The sequence below is a fragment of the Ammodytes marinus genome (genome assembly GCF_949987685.1).
Source record: "Ammodytes marinus genome assembly, chromosome: 13".
NCBI classification, from domain to species: domain Eukaryota; kingdom Metazoa; phylum Chordata; class Actinopteri; order Uranoscopiformes; family Ammodytidae; genus Ammodytes; species Ammodytes marinus.
In genome coordinates, this window is record NC_137217.1 from 20,638,065 (window position 1) to 20,661,268 (window position 23,204).

Sequence of the window (23,204 nt, forward strand, 5' to 3'; positions counted from 1 at the left end):
TTATTTACCTAGTGTAGCATGTAGCTTCGGGAGTAGCACCCAACGTTTGCTTCTATTTCACTAACTTAGCTTTCCCATTGCAGTTTAATAATGCCTCGTTTTTAACACCACAAAGGGTGGGAAGTTATTCCTGTAGAAACCAAATGTGAGGCTACTGTTTTCACTGGTTTTAAATCGTCTGAGTGTTGACGATTTTAGCCGTTAGCGCACATGTAGCTTCGGATGTAGCATCCAACGTTTGCTTCTATTACACTAACTTAGCTTTCCCATTGCAGTTTAATAATGCCTCGTTTTTAACACCACAAAGGGTGGGAAGTTATTCCTGTAGAAACCAAATGTGAGGCTACTGTTTTCACTGGTTTTAATCATGTCAGGTCATGTCAAACAGTTCAAAGTATGGCTTCGCTCCGGGTAAACACTGTGTTCGCAGTCACGCAGTGTCTCTCTAGTATCACGAGAGCACGGTGGGAGGGCCCGGCAGAGAGGTGGGAGGGGCCAGCCAGATCGCAGGCTGCAGACACCAATATAGGTAATCCGGAGACCAGAGGAACATCAGGGTATAGAGGCTTGCTACAATAAATTATCTGAACGGGTTTTTCAGCAAACATTTAAAAAAATAAGTATTAGGGACTACTTAGACCATATAAAATTGACAGCAAAGTGCATAATATGTGAGCTTTAAGGATTAGAACAAGAGATAAGATGTACTGTTTAGCAAATAAATGCAGCAAAAACCACATACCAACACTCACTCTCTTTAACATATGTTTTGGTCTCCACCGACACCTACTTTAAATTCGGTATTACGGCCTCCACACACATCCTGCGTCTACCTCTGGAGCGCGTCGTCTTCCGTTACTGCTGCCTCTCTCGCGCTTTTTTCGGACACAAACGTCTCAACTGCTGCTGCTGCTCCAGCGCTGCTTTTAAAAGCCCTATCTTTCTATAATAGAGTTTTCATAGATACTTCCCATTAAAAATGAAGTTCTTTCATGTCATTTAAGATGCATATGATTTATATTGAGTCTAATATTAAGTCTCGACAGTAATCCGTGCGCCCCATTGCCTTTTTTTTATTCATTTATTTTTTGACACATTTTCGCTTGTTGGAAGTTTTATTTTGAAAGGGACACACCAGGAAATGGTGAAACTACAGCGAAAGCTGCCGGTATGAAGTCAATATTACTCTCAGTAGAGTATTTCTCTATCAGTTAAAGCAGAGAGACCCGAGAGAGACGCGCGGCTCTCAGAAAAAAATAGGCGAGCCTCCTGAGGTAAAGTGGAGCGTCGCTGCAGACTCGCCTCCGACGGGCATCGGCAGCGCATTCGAGGTTGGATGTGTGGCCGCTCTAGGTTGATTACACTGTCATTGAAAAAAAGTCAGACGCAGACGCACAGTAGACGCGTCGCATAGTAGAGGTAGGATGTGTGTGGAGGCCGTTATGTTCACATTCAGTTGTAGGAACAAAACTAAAAAAAGTTGGTTACAGCTGCTTTAAAGACTAAGCATGAATAATGGTCTTCATGATTGAACTCTTGCCAAGTCTTACATCTTACTGTAGCAGACACAGTTTTGAATAAGTAAGTCGAGAACGGGTTTGCTTGCAATTATTTTTTAAAGCCAGTATCTTGATCTGGAGAAAACATAAGGTTGTTACCATTATTACTTCTAATTTGATTTGAGTTCTCCATAATTATTTGTGATCTCCATAAAAGAACTTATTTCTAGTAACTTCACTAGCTTATTGCATTATCAATAATCACAAGCACTACTGTTCTAGGCTTCTATAATAGTTTCAGATTATTATTTCTTTCACTCCAGGCTTCATTTGTTCTCAATAAATGTGTTGTGTTGTCGGAAATAAAATTCCTGTCTTTAATGTTACATTAAAGGTGCTGTAAGCGGAATGGTTCTTTTAGCTAACTTCCTGTCAGTTACTGCAGTTAGCAGTCCCCTCGCTCATCCCTACGTCACCACATTAATGCACTGCGGTCTTCAAGCAGCGAGTTATCTAGCATCATCTCAGATCCATCAGTGTGATAAAACATGAATAAACCATCAAAACAGACATTGGGAAGGATTTTTACCTGCTCCGCCATTGTAGGCGCATAAACATTCACCCATGTGTCACTCTGGCGTGCACCGGCAGTGAGACCATGAGTGAGACAGGTGTCGGGATCCCCCAAAAGTTTATTTTTGACGATTACATGCAGAGCAGCTGACTGAGAGATCGGCTTTATGAAACGCGCACATTATGTAAGTGATCACTGTATGAATAAAGATTTTAACGATTTAACACTATCTATCTATCTATCTATCTATCTATCTATCTATCTATCTATCTATCTATCTATCTATCTATCTATCTATCTATCTATCTATCTATCTATCTATCTATCTATCTATCTATCTATCTATCTATCTATCTATCTATCTATCTATCTATCTATCTATCTATAAAGCAAGAAACGTCTGTCTGTCTGTGTGTGTTCCTGTGGCTCGCATATCTCTCTGAGTGTTAGTCAAATCCGCCTGAACTTCCGGATATGGCTTGTGCACGGCACAAAGGTGTGCATCCTTTATTGATTTTGAAGTTTTTTGCACCAAATATGTAGAAGTTATCATATTTATATCATGCTGGCGGCGAATACATGCACACACTGAAGGCCACAGTAACGACGGGCATGAAGTAGTCTCCGGCTAAACCCCGCCTCCCTCTGATTTTATTGCCCGCTGCGACCAAAGCTTGCATTGATGAACGGGACACACACAGCAGACACAGCCTGTTGTTTATCTATCTAACAATGATCTATCATCCAATTTGTTTCTCATCTCTTGGTTACCTTGTTAGGCTTCCTTATCTATGAAATTAGTGTTTTAATATTTTGGTGTAGGCCTTTGGGTCTGTTTTTTGTCAGTATACCCCTCAATTTCAATTTTAAAAAATGGTAAAATGAACCTCAAGAGAATCATATAAATACATATTTGGTTTTTGTGTTACCTGATTATTACTGAGGGGTATGAGAACACATTTCTTAACTAAATTTGTTTTATTTATTTTTTCATATTAATATTATTGACTTTATTAACATCTATGGTGTTACTGGTCAATTCCGACCCATATATATTTATTTCAGAAAATAGCAAAAAGCCTTTTATTTCAGCAATATACACACAAGGAAAACCAGAACAAGTCAGAACACAAAATATAGATTTGTAAGGTCAAACAAACAGCAACCAATCAACAAATCAAACCAATCGAAATCAATTACTGGTTCCAAAACTAGTCAAATAAATCAGAGTAAAAGTCTCTGTGTGCATGTGTATGTGTGTGTGTTCAGATGTGTGGCAAAAAGCAACACTTTTAGTGTTCTTTGCAGAGATATTTCTTGAAGGTGAAGCACAATACGTTTGTCTTTCTGTCCTTAGTGCTTCGGCAGACCTGACACCTCTTTCTTTTAGAATCAGTCGGCCATTTAAAAAAAACATGATCCAGAACATGGCTCACTGTAAATCTTCTAATTTTTGAATGCTGCAAATATAGGAGATGTGCACTCTGCAAGTCACCAACTCTATACTGAATTGACCTCACATGACTGGATATGCCCGTCTGTTTGTTTTGCTTTTATGCAGGTATACGGGAAAACAAGGCAAAATGAGAACAGAGTAGGCTTCTGTCCAATCTATGCACTACACACGTCATGCACACTCTCCCTACGTCACATACACATAGACACACTCCTAACTGCCATTTGATCGCAGCCCTCCTCTGGCCTCTTGCTGGAGTGTGGCTCAGCAGAGAGCATGGTCACAGGGCTGAGCGAGGGTGTGCACTGGCCAGCTGTCCTCTTCAAGCCTTGGCAGAGCTGAGTGACTTTTTGTAAGCATATCTGTGTGTGTGTGTGTGTGTGTGTGTGTGTGTGTGTGTGTGTGTGTGTGTGTGTGTGTGTATCTGCGTTTGTGTGTTTGAATTGATCCTTAATGTAATATTAAGTCATTAAGCTGTTTACAAGGATTTATTATGCTAAAATGAAATGTCGAAATAATATGCAGCCTGTGATTGCCTGAATGGGAGTTTTAGTCTAGAGTCCCTTTTAATTCCCTCAAAGAATTAAGACTGATATCCATAAGTACACGTTCAAAACATTTTCACACAGCACATGACTGAGTCCCCAAAGGTCATTCTTGCTTTATTTAAAGCAATAATCTCTAATGTGTTTATGTATTTGGGTCATTATGATGATGTGTTATGATGAGGTGCATAATTAATTTTTATTTTCTGCTTTGTGCAGAAGACTCACCTCTTCTGAGCCCATGCATGACAACGTGTGTGTGTGTGTGTGTTTGGATTGTAGTGTCTGTCTGCCTGTCACATGTTGGACACTGATCCACCTGAGGATCCCTTAAGTGACTCTTTCTGGTGAGCATGCATGGAAGCTCTTGTTCACACACACACACACACACACACACACACACACACACACACACACACACACACACACACACACACACACACACACACACACACACACACACACACACACACACTTTCTGGTGAGCATGCATGGAAGCTCTTGTTCACACACACAAATACAAAGCTGGATTTGAATGATCCACCTTAGCCTGCCAGGATCTAATCAATTGGAGAATAATAAGATATTTCAAATGGAGGGTCAATTTTGTGCTACTTCAGCTTCTCCTTTTCTTCTGTTTCCGATCTGTATCTGCTGACACAGGACCAACTCAACCTCACCTCTTCAGTCAAAAAAAGGCCTGTGTCTTGGATGAGTAGCAGAAAAAAAAAGCTCAGGGAGGCGTGCTTTTCTTGGTGATCTTGTTAAAGGATTTAAGTGTCCTCACCTGAGCGGATGGTCAGATATATCAGTGGTCTATGCAGCAGTGGGAAAATAATGCAAGGGGGATTAAGGGGATGAAGGGATTTTTAGTGGGTTTGTTGACGTGTTCAGATGGCGTGTGTGTGTCGTGTGCCATGTCAATGCCAAATAGAGCAATAGAGTAGACCATATAGCACAAAACCCACTCATTCAAAAACATCAAGCAAAGAAAATGTGCCAAAGGTATATGGAGAAGTGCTGGAGCAATTTCTGAGAAGAGTCATGAATAACAGTTCACTCTGAGTGTCAAAAAATTTCCTTATATGATGACTTAAGACATTTAAATTTCTTACTAACCATTTATTTAATGTTAAATAGTACTCTTAAATGCTGTGAAGGGGTTCTCATAGTGCGACCATGTGTCACCTGCATACGAGTTAACAACCAATATAAATGAAAAAAGCAACTAGTAGAAAGAAAAACATTAATAAGGATTAAGAAATTATAAAATTATTAAACAAAGCAAGGAGAAATAATATTAAATAGAAAAGAAGGATTCCTCACATGGCCTCCTAAACAAAGCAAAATCAGCAGTATTATAAATTTACATTGCAAATGATACAGATACATTCAACCTATGGGAATAATCAAATCAGCAGTATTATAAATTTACATTGCAAATGATACAGATACATTCAACCTATGGGAATAATCTGCCCAGGCTCTCTCCAACCAGATATCTCTTTGCTTGTCTCTAAATCTATGCTCATCTCTGATTAATCAGGGCCCCAAACATTGATGTTTTTACAAGGAAATAAAAATGTTTTGGAAGTGAAAATCTGAGTTAAAAAACAGAACCAGCTACCTCCTTTGTCACATTTACTCCTTAATCCTCCCATTCGTTAATGCTGCAATCTACACCAATAAACAAAATGCACATAAGGCAACATTTCAAGAGCCAAAATAATACTGATGTCAGGCTTGCGAATGTGTGCATCGTCATGTGTCACTCAACATGACATCAGCCTCTGTCTGTACATCTTCAATACAAACACGTGAGTCATCGACCTTCCATGGCTAACGAGATTCCCCTCATTAAGAGCTTTAAGAGGTGAACTGTACCGCAGAGTTTGGAGGAGTTAGAGTGAAGCAAAAGGGCGAAGTGGGAAGCAGCAGAGGCTGAAACTTGGTCAAGAAAAACAGTCACTTTCTCCTGTGAGGCCTGAGGAGCACAGGCACTGGCACTCTTTTGTTGGTTTTTCTTGTATTTTTCTGATTTGTTTCAAAGCTTTAGAGGGATTGTATGGTTGCGGCGGAGGCCATCTGGCAGGAGTTTGATAAGGATTTAATGCTGTGAGCCTTTGGCCAACTGTGGCCATCTTGCAATGCATCGGTAAGAAAACTCTAGAGTGATGCAGCATGCTGAACCAATGTTGTGTGCCGATAAATAGTTACAAATGAGCGGAAGAATAAACCTGTCCAATATGTTTGAGGCTGACATTTGTCGATTCTTGCTCTTTTAGTACCTTCCCTTACCTATAGATGACATATACCTCATCTGTATATGTAAGCAGTGTGAGAGTTTGATTACCAAATCTATGTTTCAGACTGCCTGGCCAACATGAGTGAGAAAATAAATTGTTCAGTCAACCGTCATCTATCATAGCAGTAGTGTTGTGGTGGTTCGCTCCTGCCAGAGCATCATGGAGTTAGTGGTGAGAGTAAAGAAGTCTCTGAGGAGGCCAATCAGGAAGCTGAGCAGCTGTGTGTTGGCGCTGAAGGAGAAGAGGTTGTGTGCCAAACACAGGAACAAGAGGGCCAGAGGATGCAACAGGCCGAGGAGGAACCCTCCTCCTCGAACTGCACACCGCAGAGAGCCAGCAGGCATCCACTCGTACCAGGCTGACCTGCAGAAGGAAAGGCAAGTGGACATATAACTTAGGAACACAACATGCACTGGTGGAGGAATAGTTAGAGTAAAGTAATAGTACCAGCTGTAAAAGTACTATATAGACCTGTATTGAACATTTTAGTTAAATTACGGAAGTATTACTATTTTATTATAATACATTCGATTAGTAATGTTGATGCATGGATATAAAGCAACATTTACTGTTGTCAAGATGAAGCTGGTATTGTATCATCTTAGCACAAAAAGCATTTGTCGCAACGACTCGCAAGTCAACCAATGTTGTTGTGTTGGCAACTCTGTCACGAACAGCACGTCCAGCTAATCCCAAAAATGCTGGTTAAAGAATGGGCTCCCAACCCTCATCTGTGTGTGACCAAGGTGGTGACCAGGCCAGCATGAGGAGGAGGTGCTATAGGCTGTTCTGGCTGTGTATGGTTCATCCACATTCTACTGAGACCACTGTTTGTTAAATGAATAATTGTTGTTGATTGTCTTTCACATTTTCCATTTGCTATATTTCGAGATTACATCAGAAATAATTCAAATTAATTCAATTCACCTGTTCTGCGGCAGAGGCGCTGCTTTGATTAAATCCTGTTTGTGTTTACAGGAAGCTGCGTGAAGAAACGAATGCTCAGAAGAATGCAGAGAGAGCAGCTTTGAGAGCTCACTTCAGGAGAAAATATCAACTGTCAGAGGTATGTGTTTATGTTTGTCAAAAAAGGAAACATATCCTGTTTTCCATTACTGTAAACTTTCTTAAAAAACAGGTTTATCCAAGCTTCTCAAAATGTGTTGAATTAAACTGAAAAAATGTATTCACCTGTTTTCTTGCCTGTTTAAAAGTGAATTGCTATCTGAACAGACTTATTATATACACATATAACAATACAACAATTACTTGTAAGTTACTGACCTGCAGTATTTAATACCATATTTACCATTAAGGGAATGATGCTTAGCCTGTACAGTTGTTACAGGCTTGACACAAATACATTTGTGATTTTCACAAAATAAGTTTAGATGACTGGTTTCAAAGCTTCAAAAACAAAATATTTGTCTGCATGAGTAGACAAGTTCATCCTTTCAACCCTTACCCTTTCCTTCAATTTTCCTTCATGCTTAAGAGTCCCAAGGACAAAAACGATCTGAGGTCTGTTGGAGGGAAAGTGTCGCTCCCCCACAAGCTGGCAAAGATCATTCACCCTGAAACTAAAGCCAAGGACAACGGCTTCGACCTGCTCAGTGCTTTTCAAGGCCTCAACTTTGGTACCGCGGCACTCACAGGGAGGAAGCACGGCAAGGCGTCCACTCCTACACTAGCCACTGGGAACTCTTGTAAAGTCATGTGATCAATATGTGATCAGTCTGATGATCAGTTCAATGCCTTCTGATTGTGTTAGATGTAACATTACAAGGGAACATCAGAGGAAATACCCTTGTACTTGATTGCTGCTCAACCACAAAACTGGTGCTTCAACCTCTTACATTAACTTATAAACTCAGTCAAATCATCTCTGTTATCAGGGTTACATAGAATGAAAAGTAAAAGGACTCATTCTGCAGAAAGATTATCCATTGCTGTTTTACTAGTATCAGTATATGAGGATTTTTTTGGATTCATATTACTGCTGCGTTAATGTGTTGTATTTGACTGCTTTAGTTGTTTAAGTTTAAACTATTTTAACAACTTAAAAAAAATGTAATAACCTATAGCAATGCATCATTGGTTTTTGATGTTACGGTGCGACCCATACATCTCTAAAAGGCCCACTTGAGCAGAGAAAAACAGGCCTTCATAAAGCGTTGTGTAGATCCATTTTCAAGCTTATCCAAGGGAGGTTTTAAATTAATTCAAGAAGTAGGAGGATCTTCTAGGCCCATAATTAGAGGGGTCGATATAACTAGAAGTACATAAGTACTTACAGTACATTAGTAGAATTACAATATTTTTTTTGTTGGTTGATCACATTTTCACCAAATTTAGATCCTCATTTTGTTGTATTCTAATAATGATCAGTATTTATGATATTATGTAGCATATAAATATAAACAAGCAGCAATGTTTCTTTTTTCAAGGGATGTTACATCTTCGTAAATGATTTATATAGATCCAACTGGATGATCTATATGCACAGGTAAGGAACCTCAGGGCAACATGTTTACGTTTCCTCATGCATCTACACAGGTAATTAAATATATTAATTTTGTGTGGTTAACTGAGATAAATTGTATTGATTGCTAATTGTTTCTTTGTGAACAACATATAATTATATCTGTAATATATGTGAGCATTTAAGCTGTTTCTTGATTTCCCTCCAGTAATCATTGAGCTGATGCTGGTGTGTACATAGTCCCACGCTGCCTGAATCTAAAGGTTTTTATACAGGAAGCAAAAACCGCTATTCCATCAGAAAAGTTTCCTTTCAAACTAATAAGGTCATGGTCTTAATGTTTTTTTATTTTTTTAAATAAATGCATGTTTGACCAGCTGGACTCACTCGTGTTTTTCAGTGTGTTTGTGCGTGAGCCAGACATTTGGGCTCTGTTGTGATTTTCTTGACCTCCTGAGCTTCGCATCCATAAATCATCATCTGCTATCAGTTCTACAGAGAGATGGAGCACATTCAAGGATACATTGAGGGATGGGGATGAGGGAGGGAGGGAAATACCTGCAGAAGCACCAAATACATCAAGGGGGGAAGTGGTGGTCACAACTCTGGATGAGACCAACAGCCACATCTCGCTCGGACCATGAGGAGCATGTACATCCAAGGGACTGTGTGTGTTAGAGCACAGGGCCCCTGTGGTGTAGCCATACGAAGACCTCTTTGTATGACAGCAGCAGGGACGGTAGTTGATGGAAAGTTAGAAGGGAGGAAAGGAGCTGACTGTGCAGGTGTCAGAAAGAGGGGTGTCGATGGACAGGTGCGAGGCTTTGAGGAGATCCCTAACACGGGGAGGAGCGGCTGGGTCAACTTGGTGAAGTTCTGGAGAGAAGATCGTTTTAGGAATCTCCACAAGCACATGGAGAAGACCTTCAATGCCCTCGGCCCCATCTACAGGTAGCAGGGATATAGAGGGAGGGCATAAGATTAAGGAGCTAGAGTGTTCATTGTCAATTGCTTCAAATGTGTTAATACAGCAGTTTAAAATAGCATTTCTGTGTGTAAATTCTAGCTTTGTGAGGGCTAAATTGATTTTAAGACCTTGGGGGAGATTTTATTTTTTTAAGTGAGGACATATTGCCTGGTCTTCAGTACTTCATAGGGCTGTTTGGGGGTTCAGAGTGGGTTTTTAAGGTTCAGGTTAGAATGAGGTTTAGGTTAGAGTTACGGAAAGGGTTGTGGTGTGGTATTTAGGTGTGTATGGTGAGGGACTTAGGAATGCACGTCAATGAGGTGTCTTCACAAAGATATAAGTACAAGGATATGTGTGTGTGGGTGTGTGTAGGTCTGACTTAAAGTCAAGTTTGGGGACACACAGTATACTCCTCAAAGTTATAAGTTAAGTGTGTGTGTGTGTGTGTGTGTGTGTGTGTGTGTGTGTGTGTGTTTGTTTTTCATATGTGCAGGGAGCATGTGGGTACTCAAAGCAGTGTGAACATCATGTTGCCATCCGACATCAGTGAACTGTTCCGATCAGAGGGCCTGCACCCCCGACGGATGACCCTGCAGCCCTGGGCAACTCATCGAGAGACACGCCAGCTCAGCAAGGGAGTCTTTCTCAAGTCAGTATACCACACCTGTGTATTACTCACACTGTGGGGACCGCCTCCCTTGTGGGGACACTTTGTGAGTCATTAAATGATATGGTCATGAGTGGGAGATCAACCATTTCCAGTATTATGTCTTGCAGCCTGTTTAGCTTCCTGCTCATTCTTCACAGTGGGGGATGAAATGTTCAAATCCCGCACATAGTTTCTGTAATAGGGCACTGAAGTGATTTAGTATTGCACTTCAATGACATTGGGACTTTTATGAAGGGCACACTCACACTAGGCCATCTGTGCCATCCATCACTAATGTAGGTCAAGTTGCAAAAACACTGGATCCCACACATCCCACAATTCAAACAATAGCAATATTTATTTTGACCCTCCCTATCCACTCTGCCCACATATTTCAAACTCCATGCAACAGCCCCAGAAAACAAAACAATTGCTTTCACAATCAAAGTAGTACTTATCAAAATGAGTAAACAGACCTTTTTGTTTATTAGTGGAGTCCCGCTTTTTTTAAAACTGTTGTTTGCTTTCATCATGGGCTTTCCTGTCTTTGAAAGATACACAAAATTAAGAAAAAAGATAGATGCTAAACAACTACAAAAAAGTCAAAATCACCACAGAGACGCAACACAGCTACAATTTAAAGTAAAAAGGTAAATGTACAGCACATCTGCTTGAGCAAGGTATTGTAGTTGTAACGAGTGTCTCAGCTTCACAGTGACGAAGCAGAACTGAAAGGAGATGACACTCCGAAAACCTCTCTCCACAGGAACGGTGAGGAGTGGAGAGCTGACCGTCTCCTGCTCAACAAGGAGGTGATGATGAGCTCGGCCGTGAAGCGCTTTCTCCCCTTGCTTGATGAGGTGGCGAGGGACTTCTGTCGAATGCTGCGGACCAGAGTGGAGAGAGAGGGAAGGGGAGAGGAGGGGAAATGCAGTCTCACCATGGATCCCAGCCCAGACCTCTTCCGCTTCGCACTAGAAGGTCGGGGGTGATCATTCCCAGTGATTTGTGAATTGTGGTTTCTTTGTGTATTCTCATGTGAGACTAGCTTAGGTTAGCAAAAAAGGTTTTTTTACACAGTAACCACAAGATTCACTCTTTCTTGTCCAGAAAAAGACAGTTAAGTGCAGAGATGTATAAAAGCATTGACACCCCACCTCTTAATTTTCAGGTCTCCTTTCCACCCAGCAGCATTGACCATCCTTCCTAATGGGGTGGACTCTTTTGACAGGCTTTCATTCACTCTAGCCATTTGGGTTGGCTCAAGAATGCTGACAGGAATTAGATAATCAGCAGGAACATTTGAAAATCTTCCAAAAGGCATCGTAATGCCTAACTTTGATTTTAAGTAAAGAAAATTGTATGAGAGCCAAACCTGATTTGAACCCCGAAGCCATGTGTTGTGAACATATTATAGATGCAGGAGGTCAAGGAGAACATGCACCTTTAAAAATAGAAACACTAACAGACATGATCAAAGCTCCAGCATTCTTTCACCAGGTCTGTCTCTTTCATGTGCCTGTCTGCAGCATGCCACATTCAAGTGTAAATGCTTATGTGGCTCAGTGTGCTATACACTTGAATGCATCTGTTTGTGTGTGAGATAGAGAGAGAGTGAAGGGGGGCCGGGTAGCTGATGACTTTAAGAGTCACGCTGGTCTGCACTTACAGTAATGGACCAAAGCACATGAAGCTGGGTGCTAAGCCGGGGTTGGAATTGACAGCCAGGAAACTATTCCAGTCAGTGATTTGTACGTAATATAACACAAGCAAGTCTGATTGGGGGTGGATGTCTGAGTGGAAGAGAGACAGTGAACTAACAGAGAACTAATGTACTCAGAAAACTGAATATTATTTATGTGTGGCGCTGGATTAGAAAAATGCAGAATATTTACTTGCTGCCCAAAACTTAATTTCAAAACATGAAAATGTGTAAAAGGAGTTTTTTTTAAATCTACGAAACTGTCAACCTGAAGTTCATTTTTCAGTGAAAATGTTATTAGTTCAAACTTAAAGTGTTTTAAAATGCTTGAACTTTGAACCTTACCCTCCCCCTTGTAGCCAGTTGCCATGTGATCTATGGGGAGCGTATTGGCCTCTTCTCGTCATCACCCTCCCTGGAGTCCCAGAAGTTCATCTGGGCCGTGGAGAGAATGCTGGCAACCACCCCTCCTCTCCTCTACCTGCCTCCTCGCATGCTGCGTCGCATCGGCGCTCCCCTGTGGACCCAGCACGCCAGTGCATGGGACCACATCTTTAGCCATGGTAGGAAGATTTACAATTACTAAATGGACTCCTCGGTTCAGTCTATTTCAGTATTTCCTTTCACTACCCCTATCTTACCTGACTCTTACTATGATCCAATCCTGGTCCTCTTCCAGCTGAGGCGAGGATAAAGAAGGCATACCAGCGCTTGTCATCCTCCCAGGGCAGAGAGTCTGAGGCTGGAGCACACGGAGGCCAGTACACCGGGGTCCTGGGGCAACTCATGGAGAAAGGGCAGTTATCTTTGGACCTCATCAAAGCCAACATTACTGAGCTCATGGCCGGAGGCGTCGACACGGTGTGTGTGCATGTGTGTGTGTGTGTGTGTGTGTGTGTGTGTGTGTGTGTGTGTGTGTGTGTGTGTGTGTGTGTGTGTGTGTGTGTGTGTGTGTTGTCTTGATTGGCCTGCATTTGTATACCTCACCCTAACTGATTCAGTGTCATCTCTAATCCCATCCTCCCTGCAGACAGCAGTGCCCCTGCAGTTCGCCCTGTTTGAGTTGGGCCGTAACCCGGAGGTGCAGGAGAGGGTGAGGCAGCAGGTGAGGGCGTCATGGGCACAGGCTGGGGGTGACCCTCAGAAAGCCCTCCAGGGGGCGCCATTACTGAAAGGCACAATCAAGGAGACTCTCAGGTACATAATACTCAAGACACGATCATCTGTGTATGGCCTGATTAACTTTCATGTATATGTGGGCCCCCCGGGAAATTTGTTGACCATCTGTAATCAGACACACACACACACACACACACACACACACACACACACACACACACACACACACACACACACACACACACACACACACACACACACACACACACACACACACACACACACACACACACAATTTATTTCTACCTGAGGCAAAAATGTCCCCTGTGCCATGAAAACAATCCTAGGCTTAGGAGAAATAACAAACTTCTCCTTCAGATTTATAGTGTCATGAAAAAATGACCTACTTTGAGCTTGTGAACAGCTATCTAAACATCTGTTTCCATTACAGCTTTTTTTCAGCAACAGGTGCACCCCTGGAATACCTGAAATGAGAACTGAAATCCTGTTCATATTAAATATTAGTTTGAGTTGAGTCAACAAATCCAATATAACATCTGGGAAACATGAATAATGTGTCTTTTCGGTCATGTCAGGTTATATCCAGTGGGAACCACGGTGCAACGGTATCCAGTCAAAGATATCGTTCTTCAGAATTACCACATACCTGCTGGGGTGAGTGATCAGACTGTGACTCCCAAAACACATTCAGGTACATTTAAGTGCCACCACTGACTTCAGCGTGTTTGACGGTCATCCACGCTCCCCTTCAGACGATGGTCCAGGCTTGTCTTTACCCCATGGGAAGGAGTTCTGAGGTGTTTGAGGATCCACTGCGCTTTGAGCCCGGCCGGTGGGGCAGCGGCAGTCAAGAAGAACATAGACGGGGAGGGGCAGGATTTCGCTCGGTGGCGTTTGGGTTCGGGGCGAGGCAGTGTGTCGGGAGGAGGATTGCAGAGAACGAGATGCAGCTCCTGCTCATGCATGTGAGTGACATAAAGCAGAGAGCAGGAGGAAATACATTATCTCACAAAAGTGAGTAGCCTACCCCTCACATTTCTTCAAATATTTAATTAAATCTTTTTATGGGACAACACTGAAGAAATGACACGTTGATCAATGTAAAGTAGTCAGTGTACAGCTTGTATAACTGTGTAAATTTACTGTCCCCTCAAAATAACTCGACACACAGCCATTAATGTCTAAACTGATGGCAACAAAAGTGAGTACACCCCTAAGTGAAAATGTCGAAATTGGGCCCAAAGTGTCAATATTTTGTGTGGCCACTATTATTTTCCAGCACTGCCTTAACCCTCTTGGGCATGGAGTTCACCAGAGCTTCACAGGTTGCCACCGGAATCTTCTTCCACTCATTCATGACGACATCACGGAGCTGGTGGATATTATGCCTCGTTTCCACCGAGTAGAGCGGGTCGGGTCGGAGCGGTTCGGTCCGGGTAGTTTGGCTTTTCATTTGCCAAAAGTTGGGTAGGGTACGGTTTAAGCGCACCTAACCGCTCTGAGCCGCTCCCGATCTCAGTACTCCTCCGTAGGGGTACTAGCGGCCTGAAAGCGGGCCGAAAATGCATGAGAAGGCGGAGCTACACACTGCCGTCATTTGATTGGTCGAAAGAATCATTTCCGCCATGTGTAGATCTCGGCAAGAGTGAAGAGAGTCTTGTGTTTTGGCGAAAATGTGAGCACAGCTCTGTTTATTGTGTGGTGTTTTTCCTCGTCAATAAATTAATCAGTTGGTTACACTGTGTCCCATAGTCACGTAGCTGCTGCAACCAGCACTGTTCGCTCACTGTCTCTATGAGTTCCGCCGAGCGGTCTCTGTGTGTTTACGCCATAGATAGTAGTAAAATACACGCTCACAACAACACGGGGGGAATACATAAAGAAGCGGCTGGTTTGAATCATCTCCGCCGTTTGTAGTCACCTCGGCTAGAGTGAAGAGAGTTTTGGCGAAAATGTGAGCGCGGCACTGTTTATTGTGTGGTGTTTTTCCTCGTCATTAAATCAATCAGTTGGCTACACTGTGTCCCACTGCTACGATGTCACGTAGCTGCCGCAGCCAGTGCTGTTCGCTCACTGTCTCTATCAGTTGCACCGAGCCGTCTCTGTGCTCACAACACGGGGGGAGTAAATAAAGAAGCGGCTGGTTTGACCAAGCAAAAACAAGAGACCGCTGGCTTGACCACAGTTGTTCCCACAGCCCGATAGTTTGACCCACATTCTGGCGTCGGCTATCGCAGTCCAGCCTAAACCCCGCCCTACCAGTAAGGGTAGGGTCGGCGGTGGAAACAACACCGAGATTCTTAAAAGTGAGCTGTCCCGCTCTGAGCCGCTCCGATCCGACCCGCTCTACTCGGTGGAAACGAGGCATTAGAGACCTTACGCTACTCCACCTTCCGTTTGAGGATGCCCCAAAGATGCTCAATAGGGTTTAGGTCTGGAGACATGCTTAGCCAGTCCATCACCTTTACCCTCAGCTTCTGTAGCAAGGCAGTGTCATCTTGGAGGTGTGTTTGAGGGCGTTATTAATAACTATAATAAATTGTGTTCTTTAGCCGTATGTATGAAGGAATAAATGCCATGGAGAAAGGTTTTAAAATTCGGAATCCAGGCCTCAGTTTTATTTAAGTAAAATTACAAGGCAAGATGATGTGATCACATCAACGTTAAAAGAAAGAGTGAGAGAGAGCGTAGATACAGATGCTCAGTTATATGTTAGTTTTCGTCTTGCGTCCTCCTCTTGCTCCAGGAATTCTTCTTATCTTGCTGTAAATTTCTTGCTGTAAATGTTGCAAAGGTCCCTGATTTGCTAAGCTGCTAGAAGCCTTGGAAGTATCTATATCTATGATGTAGGTGTTTAACAAGTGTTCCTTTGTGTTAGACAGATACAAAACTCTCCCTTCTCCTAAGAATGTTATTCCTCTTGTCCTGGTGTGGTTTCTCCCACATGAGTCACTGGGGGCCTCTCTATCTCTCCCTGTGTTTGTATCTGAATAAGGACATTTAGATCACATCGTATAATTTTAGTTAATCTCATAAAATTATCAGTTAATATATATATATTGATTGTTAGTTTGATTATATCAAATCTATTTTTCTATCAAAATTATCATGTTGCAATACTGCCCTGCGGCCCGGTTTACGAAGGGATGGGATCATGCTCTGCTTCAATATGTCACAGTACATGTTAGCATTCAATGAACTGTAGATCCCCAGTGCTGGTAGCACTCATGCAGCCCCAGACCATGACACTCCCACCACCATGCAAGACACACTTGTCTCTGTACTCCTCACCTGGTTGCCACCACACACACGTGACACCAGCTGAACCGAATAACTTTATCTTGGTCTCATCAGACCACACACATGGTTCTAATGATCCATGTCCTTAGTCTGCTTGTCTTCAGCAAACTGTTTGCGGGCTTTCTTGTGCATCATCTTTAGAATAGGTTTCCTTCTGGGACGACAGCCATGAAGACCAGTATGATGCAGAGTGCGGCATATGGTCTGAGCACTGACATGCTGACCCTTTCAAGCCCTGCAGCAATGCTGGCAGCACTCATAGGTCTATTTTCCAAAGCCAACCTCTGGATATGACGCTGAGCACGTGCACTCAACCTTCGTAAACTGGGCTGCAGGGCAGTATTGCAACATGATAACGACCCCAAACACACCTCCAAGATGACCACTGCCTTGCTACAGAAGCTGAGGGTAAAGGTGATGGACTGGCCAAGCATGTCTCCAGACCTAAACCCTATTGAGCATATTTGGGGCATCCTCAAACGGAAGATAGAGAAGCGCAAGGTCTCTAATATCCACCAGCTCCGTGATGTCGTCATGAATGAGTGGAAGAGGATTCCGGTGGCAACCTGTGAAGCTCTGGTGAACTCCATGCCCAAGAGGGTTAAGGCAGTGCTGGAAAATAATAGTGGCCACACAAAATATTGACACTTTGGGCCCAATTTCGACATTTTCACTTAGGGGTGTACTCACTTTTGTTGCCATCAGTTTAGACATTAATGGCTGTGTGTCGAGTTATTTTGAAGCAACAGTAAATTTACGCAGTTATACAAGCTGTACACTGACTACTTTACATTGTATCAAAGTGTCATTTCTTCAGTGTTGTCCCATGAAAAGATATGATGAAATATTTGAAGAAATGTGAGGGGTGTACTAATTTCTGTGTTTTAGCTGGATGAGGTGGAGTTCAGTTTAACTACTTTGTATAGATTTACCAAGGAGTTACCAACACAGGGGTCAGTCAGGACCCCTTCAAAAAGCCACAAGATACATCTGGAGGTTTGTCAAATGATGAAAAACAAATTTGCTATACAAATTATTATATTTGTTTGCGTTCTTATTGAATATTGCATAATTTGACCTATTTGGGGTGTTATTATGGGAGTGTTTACAGTGAGAATAATTTTTGGGCGAAAATTGCTAAGGACTCATTGACATCTGAGATTTGTCAATCGTAGGGGGTCACAAGCCCATGCCAACAACTAATAAATTATAAAGTTAGTTAATTTACTTAATAAGTACCGTAGGACAGGTAGAAGTATTAAATAGAATACAATTAAAATACCCTAGAATGTACTGTGAGTCTAGTATTCAAAAGTAACTAAGTAACCTACTGTGACTTTACACCGCTGCTGCTAAGTATAGAATAACACAAAACTTTCCTAACACCTGGTTTTGTCCTTCTCTTCCACTCTCTTCACACTGCTGCGGCCATTATCTCGGTAACACTTTACAATAAGGTACACAAAAAAGAGTAGTTACTCTATTTTGAAGGGTAACTAGTCTTTTTTTTAACAGTAACTACTCTTTTTTGTGTACCTTATTGTAAAGTGTTACCATTATCTCTTCCTCCCCCTGCCTCCCTCTTTCCTCCCTTCTTCTTTCCCCTCCCTCTCTGTCTAGATCCTGCTGAGCTTCCATCTCGGTGTGTCGTCCTCGGAGGACATCAAAACCACATGCACCCTCATCCTCCAGCCAGAGACTCCGCCGAGGATTACCTTCAGCAAGCTCTGACGCACACGCAGAGACCAGGGAGACAGACATCATATTGACATGTTTAACATGTTTAATCACACAATTCTGCCTGTGTTCATTTCCCAAACACCGCAACTAGTTTTCTGAAGACACTCACCAAAGCCTTTATATATATATATATATCCTCACCACACTTTGCATCCAGCCCAAGAATCCATAATGGTGTTGAATAAAGAATAATTTCCTCCCTATGTTGTCTTCATTTTTGCGACAGAGCCTCCAAAGGCAACATTAACACATCCGTCCACCAGATGGCAATAAAACAAACACCAACTCCAATCACTTAGATGTGTCACACTTGCTCCTCCTTACAGCTCAGTCTTTGTTTGCAGTCCATGCATCCAACAGGTTGGTTGTTTCCTTTCTAAAGATCTAAACTTTGCCACCTCGCTCCATACTGTGACTGCGTGCTGCAGCGTACCTGTACCTCGTTCTCTACCTTTCTGTTTTTGTGACCTGTTTCTTTTTTGTTGTTTTTTTCAGCTTAAAATACTGCCTGCTGTTTTGTTTCTGTCATTCTGCCAGATATTAGAGACTAAAAGTTGAGAGTTGTAATAATAATACTTCTACTGGGGCCCTGTATTGTATTTTGTCCTGTTCTAAAATTTTGCAAAATTAAGTTGATTGTCTTATTAGTGTACTTTGGTCTCCCAGCGTAAAACCGACCTTTGCTCCCGTCTGATAATTAGGTGCAGTGCTATTGTTTATCATACTAAATGTGTACCATTCACCATAGAAGGCTGCAGGAGAAATGTTCTCTAGTTAACTCAGGAACAAAGGTCTATTTGCCCTTTGGCTAACAATTTACGCCCTCTTCTGCCTGGGTTCATGAGTCTGTGCATGCTATAGCTCCACAGATTCTACCTTGAACTGTGTCACTGAGTGGAAGGCACACCATCTCTGTGTCACCACATTTGTCTTACACTTATGTTACTTGAGCCATTATCAGTCCAAAGCTCGACTGGCAGTGGGTGAATGCAAAGTGTGGAGGGCAGCACACTCGTAATTATACAAACTTTTTTAAAGGTTTGAAACACTTTCTGATTTCAATAACCTCAAACTAGATCTGCAATAAACTCCTTTTTGATAAAGGTACCACTTTTTAATAAGTCACCTTTATATAAGCTGTTACAAAGGTAGTTTATCTATTGTGTAATTAATCATTTACTGACCCTAGATCAGTCGCCAGGCTTTGGGTGGTGTTTATCTGCCCAATCATTAAACTTTCTTTGTCTTTTTAGCTCTTTACAGTAGTTCATTCAGTTTTCAGTTAAGCAACAAATAAATGATTTAAATACTTGTTTAAGCACAACATACAATTGCGTGGACACTATTGCAAATTATTTCTGTCTGATTTGGGGTTTACAGTGTGTCACACTATACACACAGTTAGGATTGCATAATTTGGAGTGACTTTGCACTCTACGCTAATTCTTTGAAAAGCAAAGAATGTGATGTGTGTATTGCAAAAAGTGGAGTCACTCCAACTAGTGTGAGTGGGAGGAGGGAGGAGGGGGCAGTGGAGGGGTCAGAGACTCACACTGCACTTAGAATGGCAAGGGCACAAGCTGAACGGAGACAAGGATAAAGGAAGAGGAGGGACCTTGGCAGAGAAAATACAGAATAAAACAAACTAAACGTATAGAGGCAGTTGCTGTGCACTAGGTTTGGATCTTATAAAACGATAGGTTTGCAAAAATGGGTAAGTGGAAAAGGGATTTTCTTTTGTATTGCGAGTGCAAAGTTAGAACACATTTGGTATATTTATATATATACAGTAAACACACACACATATATATATATATATATATATATATATATATATATATATATATATATATATATATATATATATATATATATATATGTATATACAGTATACATATATATATATATATATATATATATATATATACATATATATATATGTATACATATATATATACATATATATATATATATATATATATATATATATATATATATATATATGTATATATATATATATATATGTATATATATATATATATATGTATATATATATGTGTGCCACTTTTTACTCAAAGTGACTTTAAAGTGAGGCCTTGACAGTAAAGTCTCCAACTCAAATATGTACATATATTTCTTTGAAGAAATATAGCTTTCGGAAAAAAAGTTGTCTTGTGGCACAACTTGCCCCCAGTGTGGTGTAAGTTGTGCCGTTGGAGAGAATACCATGGGGTAAATTGTGCCATTGATATATATCTCATAAACTGTAATGCAAGACAAATCCATTAGACAATCACTTATTTAAGGTTTATTTAAAGTAAATATTTGACAAAGATTGAAGGACAATTTTCTTAAACAAGGCCTAGCAAATCTAATGGTTTTACCTGCAAAGCTCACAATGACAAAGTCACCATCATAATCGTTCTGGCCATCTGAACTCTCATCAGTGGTGTCGTTAAGTGGAATGGAGATGTCAGTCTCTTCTGAGCTACTGTAGACAATCACTTTCTTTTGGTGGCCAGCGTATACAGCCATGCCAATGGCACAACTCTCAGAAATTTACTTTGCACTAGCTGCTCCGCCCTTGTAGAACCAACTGCCACCTGGCATATGCGATTCCCCCTCCATTTCTGCCTTTAAATCAAGGCTCAAAACCCATCTGTACACCCTGGGTTTTCCTCCCCATTAACTATCTTACCTCTGCACTACTATCTTTGTTTATATGTGGATGTCTGGGCTTTATGTCTTTTATTTTGGTTATTGTTATTTTACCTTAATTTTTTACCTACTGAATGCACTATGTACAGCACTTTGGACAGTGCAAACTGTTATAAATGTGCTTAAAATACATTTTACTTACTTACTTACTTACTTACTTACTTACTTACTTACTTACTTACTTACTTACTTACTTACTTACTTACTTACTTACTTATAACTCACCCCAGGCCCTCTGGCACAAATCACCCCAACCCCAGAATTTTGGATAATAAGCATGATGCAGCAGTTTAGGGCTGACATCGTGCTAACTATATAGACACAAAGTGTAGCATACTGAAGCACTAAAACATGTGTCAAATGTTTTCAAACGTGTCTATAATTGTTCAGACACAATAATCAAAAAACCTTGATCATGGAAATTTTACTTTGAAAGGCAAAAAACAGTTTTTTGAGCTTAAATGTGCTTATATCTTATTCCATGTTTCTCCCTTCTTTACAGAATTGGTTAAATGGATGGCTCTTCTTAAATATGTGGTCACATTTCCAATTTCTTCTATGGTTTTCTAGAAACAAGGGGTGGCACAATATCCCCACTGGCACAACTCAGGCCACTCTCCCCTATATATATATACTGTATATATATAATATTCAGCAGGATTGAAAATCCAAAGATGTTTGTTACACTTTGCGTGAACTTGTTTAGTTGTATATTAGTATCGTGGATAATTCAGTAGTTTGTCATTTTTCAATATCTTTACGCGGCATCAAATGATTCCATCATGTACATTATTCCACTTGCCCCTTTTTAACTTGTTGGGCCGATAATGTACCATTGTGTCCTTTGTCAGATGCTTTTGAACTTTAGTGCAGAGTCACAGTTGGACCCATTGATCGCACATATGCACATGCTGTGTTCACGCTGGTTCATGTCCCTCTGCAAACAGGTCTCACCTATCACTTGGGTCACCTTTCTTATCAGGCATTAAAGCTGTGCATTGATTGATATTTTGTAACTGTCTTTGACCTGATGTCTGCGTTATTTATAGCCAACCTTCCAGTAACAGGTACCTGCGTGTGTGTGTGTGTGTGTGTGTGTGTGTGTGTGTGTGTGTGTGTGCGTGTGTGTGTGCGTGCGTGTGTGCGTGTGTGTGTGTTGTGTTTCAATGTGTACACTCTGGGAGGTGTCAGAGGAAGAACTCAGTGGGACACGCAATGATGTGTGCAGCAGCGCGGCAGAACTGGGTCATAAGGAGGTGGAGAGAGAAAGAGAGAGACAGACAGACAGAGAGAGAGAGAAAGAGAGAGAGAGACGGAAAGAGAAAAAGAAAACATCGCAGCTACCAGAGCCACATGATGGAGGAGATGTACCTGTTGGTGTTATCCTGCATTACCTCCAGTCACCATGGTAGTCAGGGAGTTTTGTCTACAGATCTTGTCCTTCTCTGTTTCTGCATGTCCATTCAACACAGAGGGCTTTAATTTATAGCACACATTTAAAACAAGACTCTTATTGATACAATTTGATAAACATGTGGTGCAGAAAATAATCTTGCCAAATACATTTTTTTTTCTCTCTCCCATTGTACTAGACATCTATAAAAATCCTCCTGGTCTGGTCATATTCCTCCTAACCGTACACTCCCTCCCTCATCTTCACCTCTTGATTGTTGACCTCACTCCTGTTGTGCCGTCATCAGCGTCCTTGTCTGTCTCCTCTCTGGTCTTTGCTTTCTCCTCCCCCTGTGGTGGCAGAAATTGCAGGCTTGACTGACTGTGACATCCTTTAAAATGGATGCCATTGTACTGGCACAAAGCCCCCTCAGCCAGCTACCACAATGCTTTGCATTGGAGACACAATCTCCTCTTACTTGTTAATAGCTTTAACTCTCAGGGAAATAGTGTTTTATGTGATTTAAGCGTTTTGCCTTTCTCAGGTTGTCTGAAATAGAGCCTTCCACCATTGCTGGTGCGGAGACCCCTTTTGCATTTCCAGCTGCCCATTATATTTCCTTTATATGGCATTATCAGACTTCCGGTCTCTTTCCAAATGTTTTTTGTTGCTCATCAAAGAGTATCTGTTGAATTGTATTGTTGTATTTGTTTTCATATACAGGTGCTGCTCA

The 23,204-nt window shown here is 41.5% G+C and overlaps 1 protein-coding gene across 1 annotated transcript; it reads left to right on the forward strand.

The window, feature by feature from the left end:
* Positions 1-6,539: 6,539 nt before the first annotated feature.
* Positions 6,540-18,351, forward strand: cyp11c1 (cytochrome P450, family 11, subfamily C, polypeptide 1; the record flags this gene model as incomplete). The annotated part of the gene is made up of 12 exons (XM_080039587.1): positions 6,540-6,761; positions 7,363-7,446; positions 7,876-8,086; positions 9,591-9,813; positions 10,323-10,478; positions 11,245-11,459; positions 12,540-12,743; positions 12,860-13,041; positions 13,211-13,377; positions 13,896-13,974; positions 14,073-14,285; positions 18,241-18,351. The coding sequence occupies 12 exons, from the start codon at positions 6,540-6,542 to the stop codon at positions 18,349-18,351; spliced, it is 2,067 nt and encodes a 688-aa protein (XP_079895713.1).
* Positions 18,352-23,204: the final 4,853 nt, after the last annotated feature.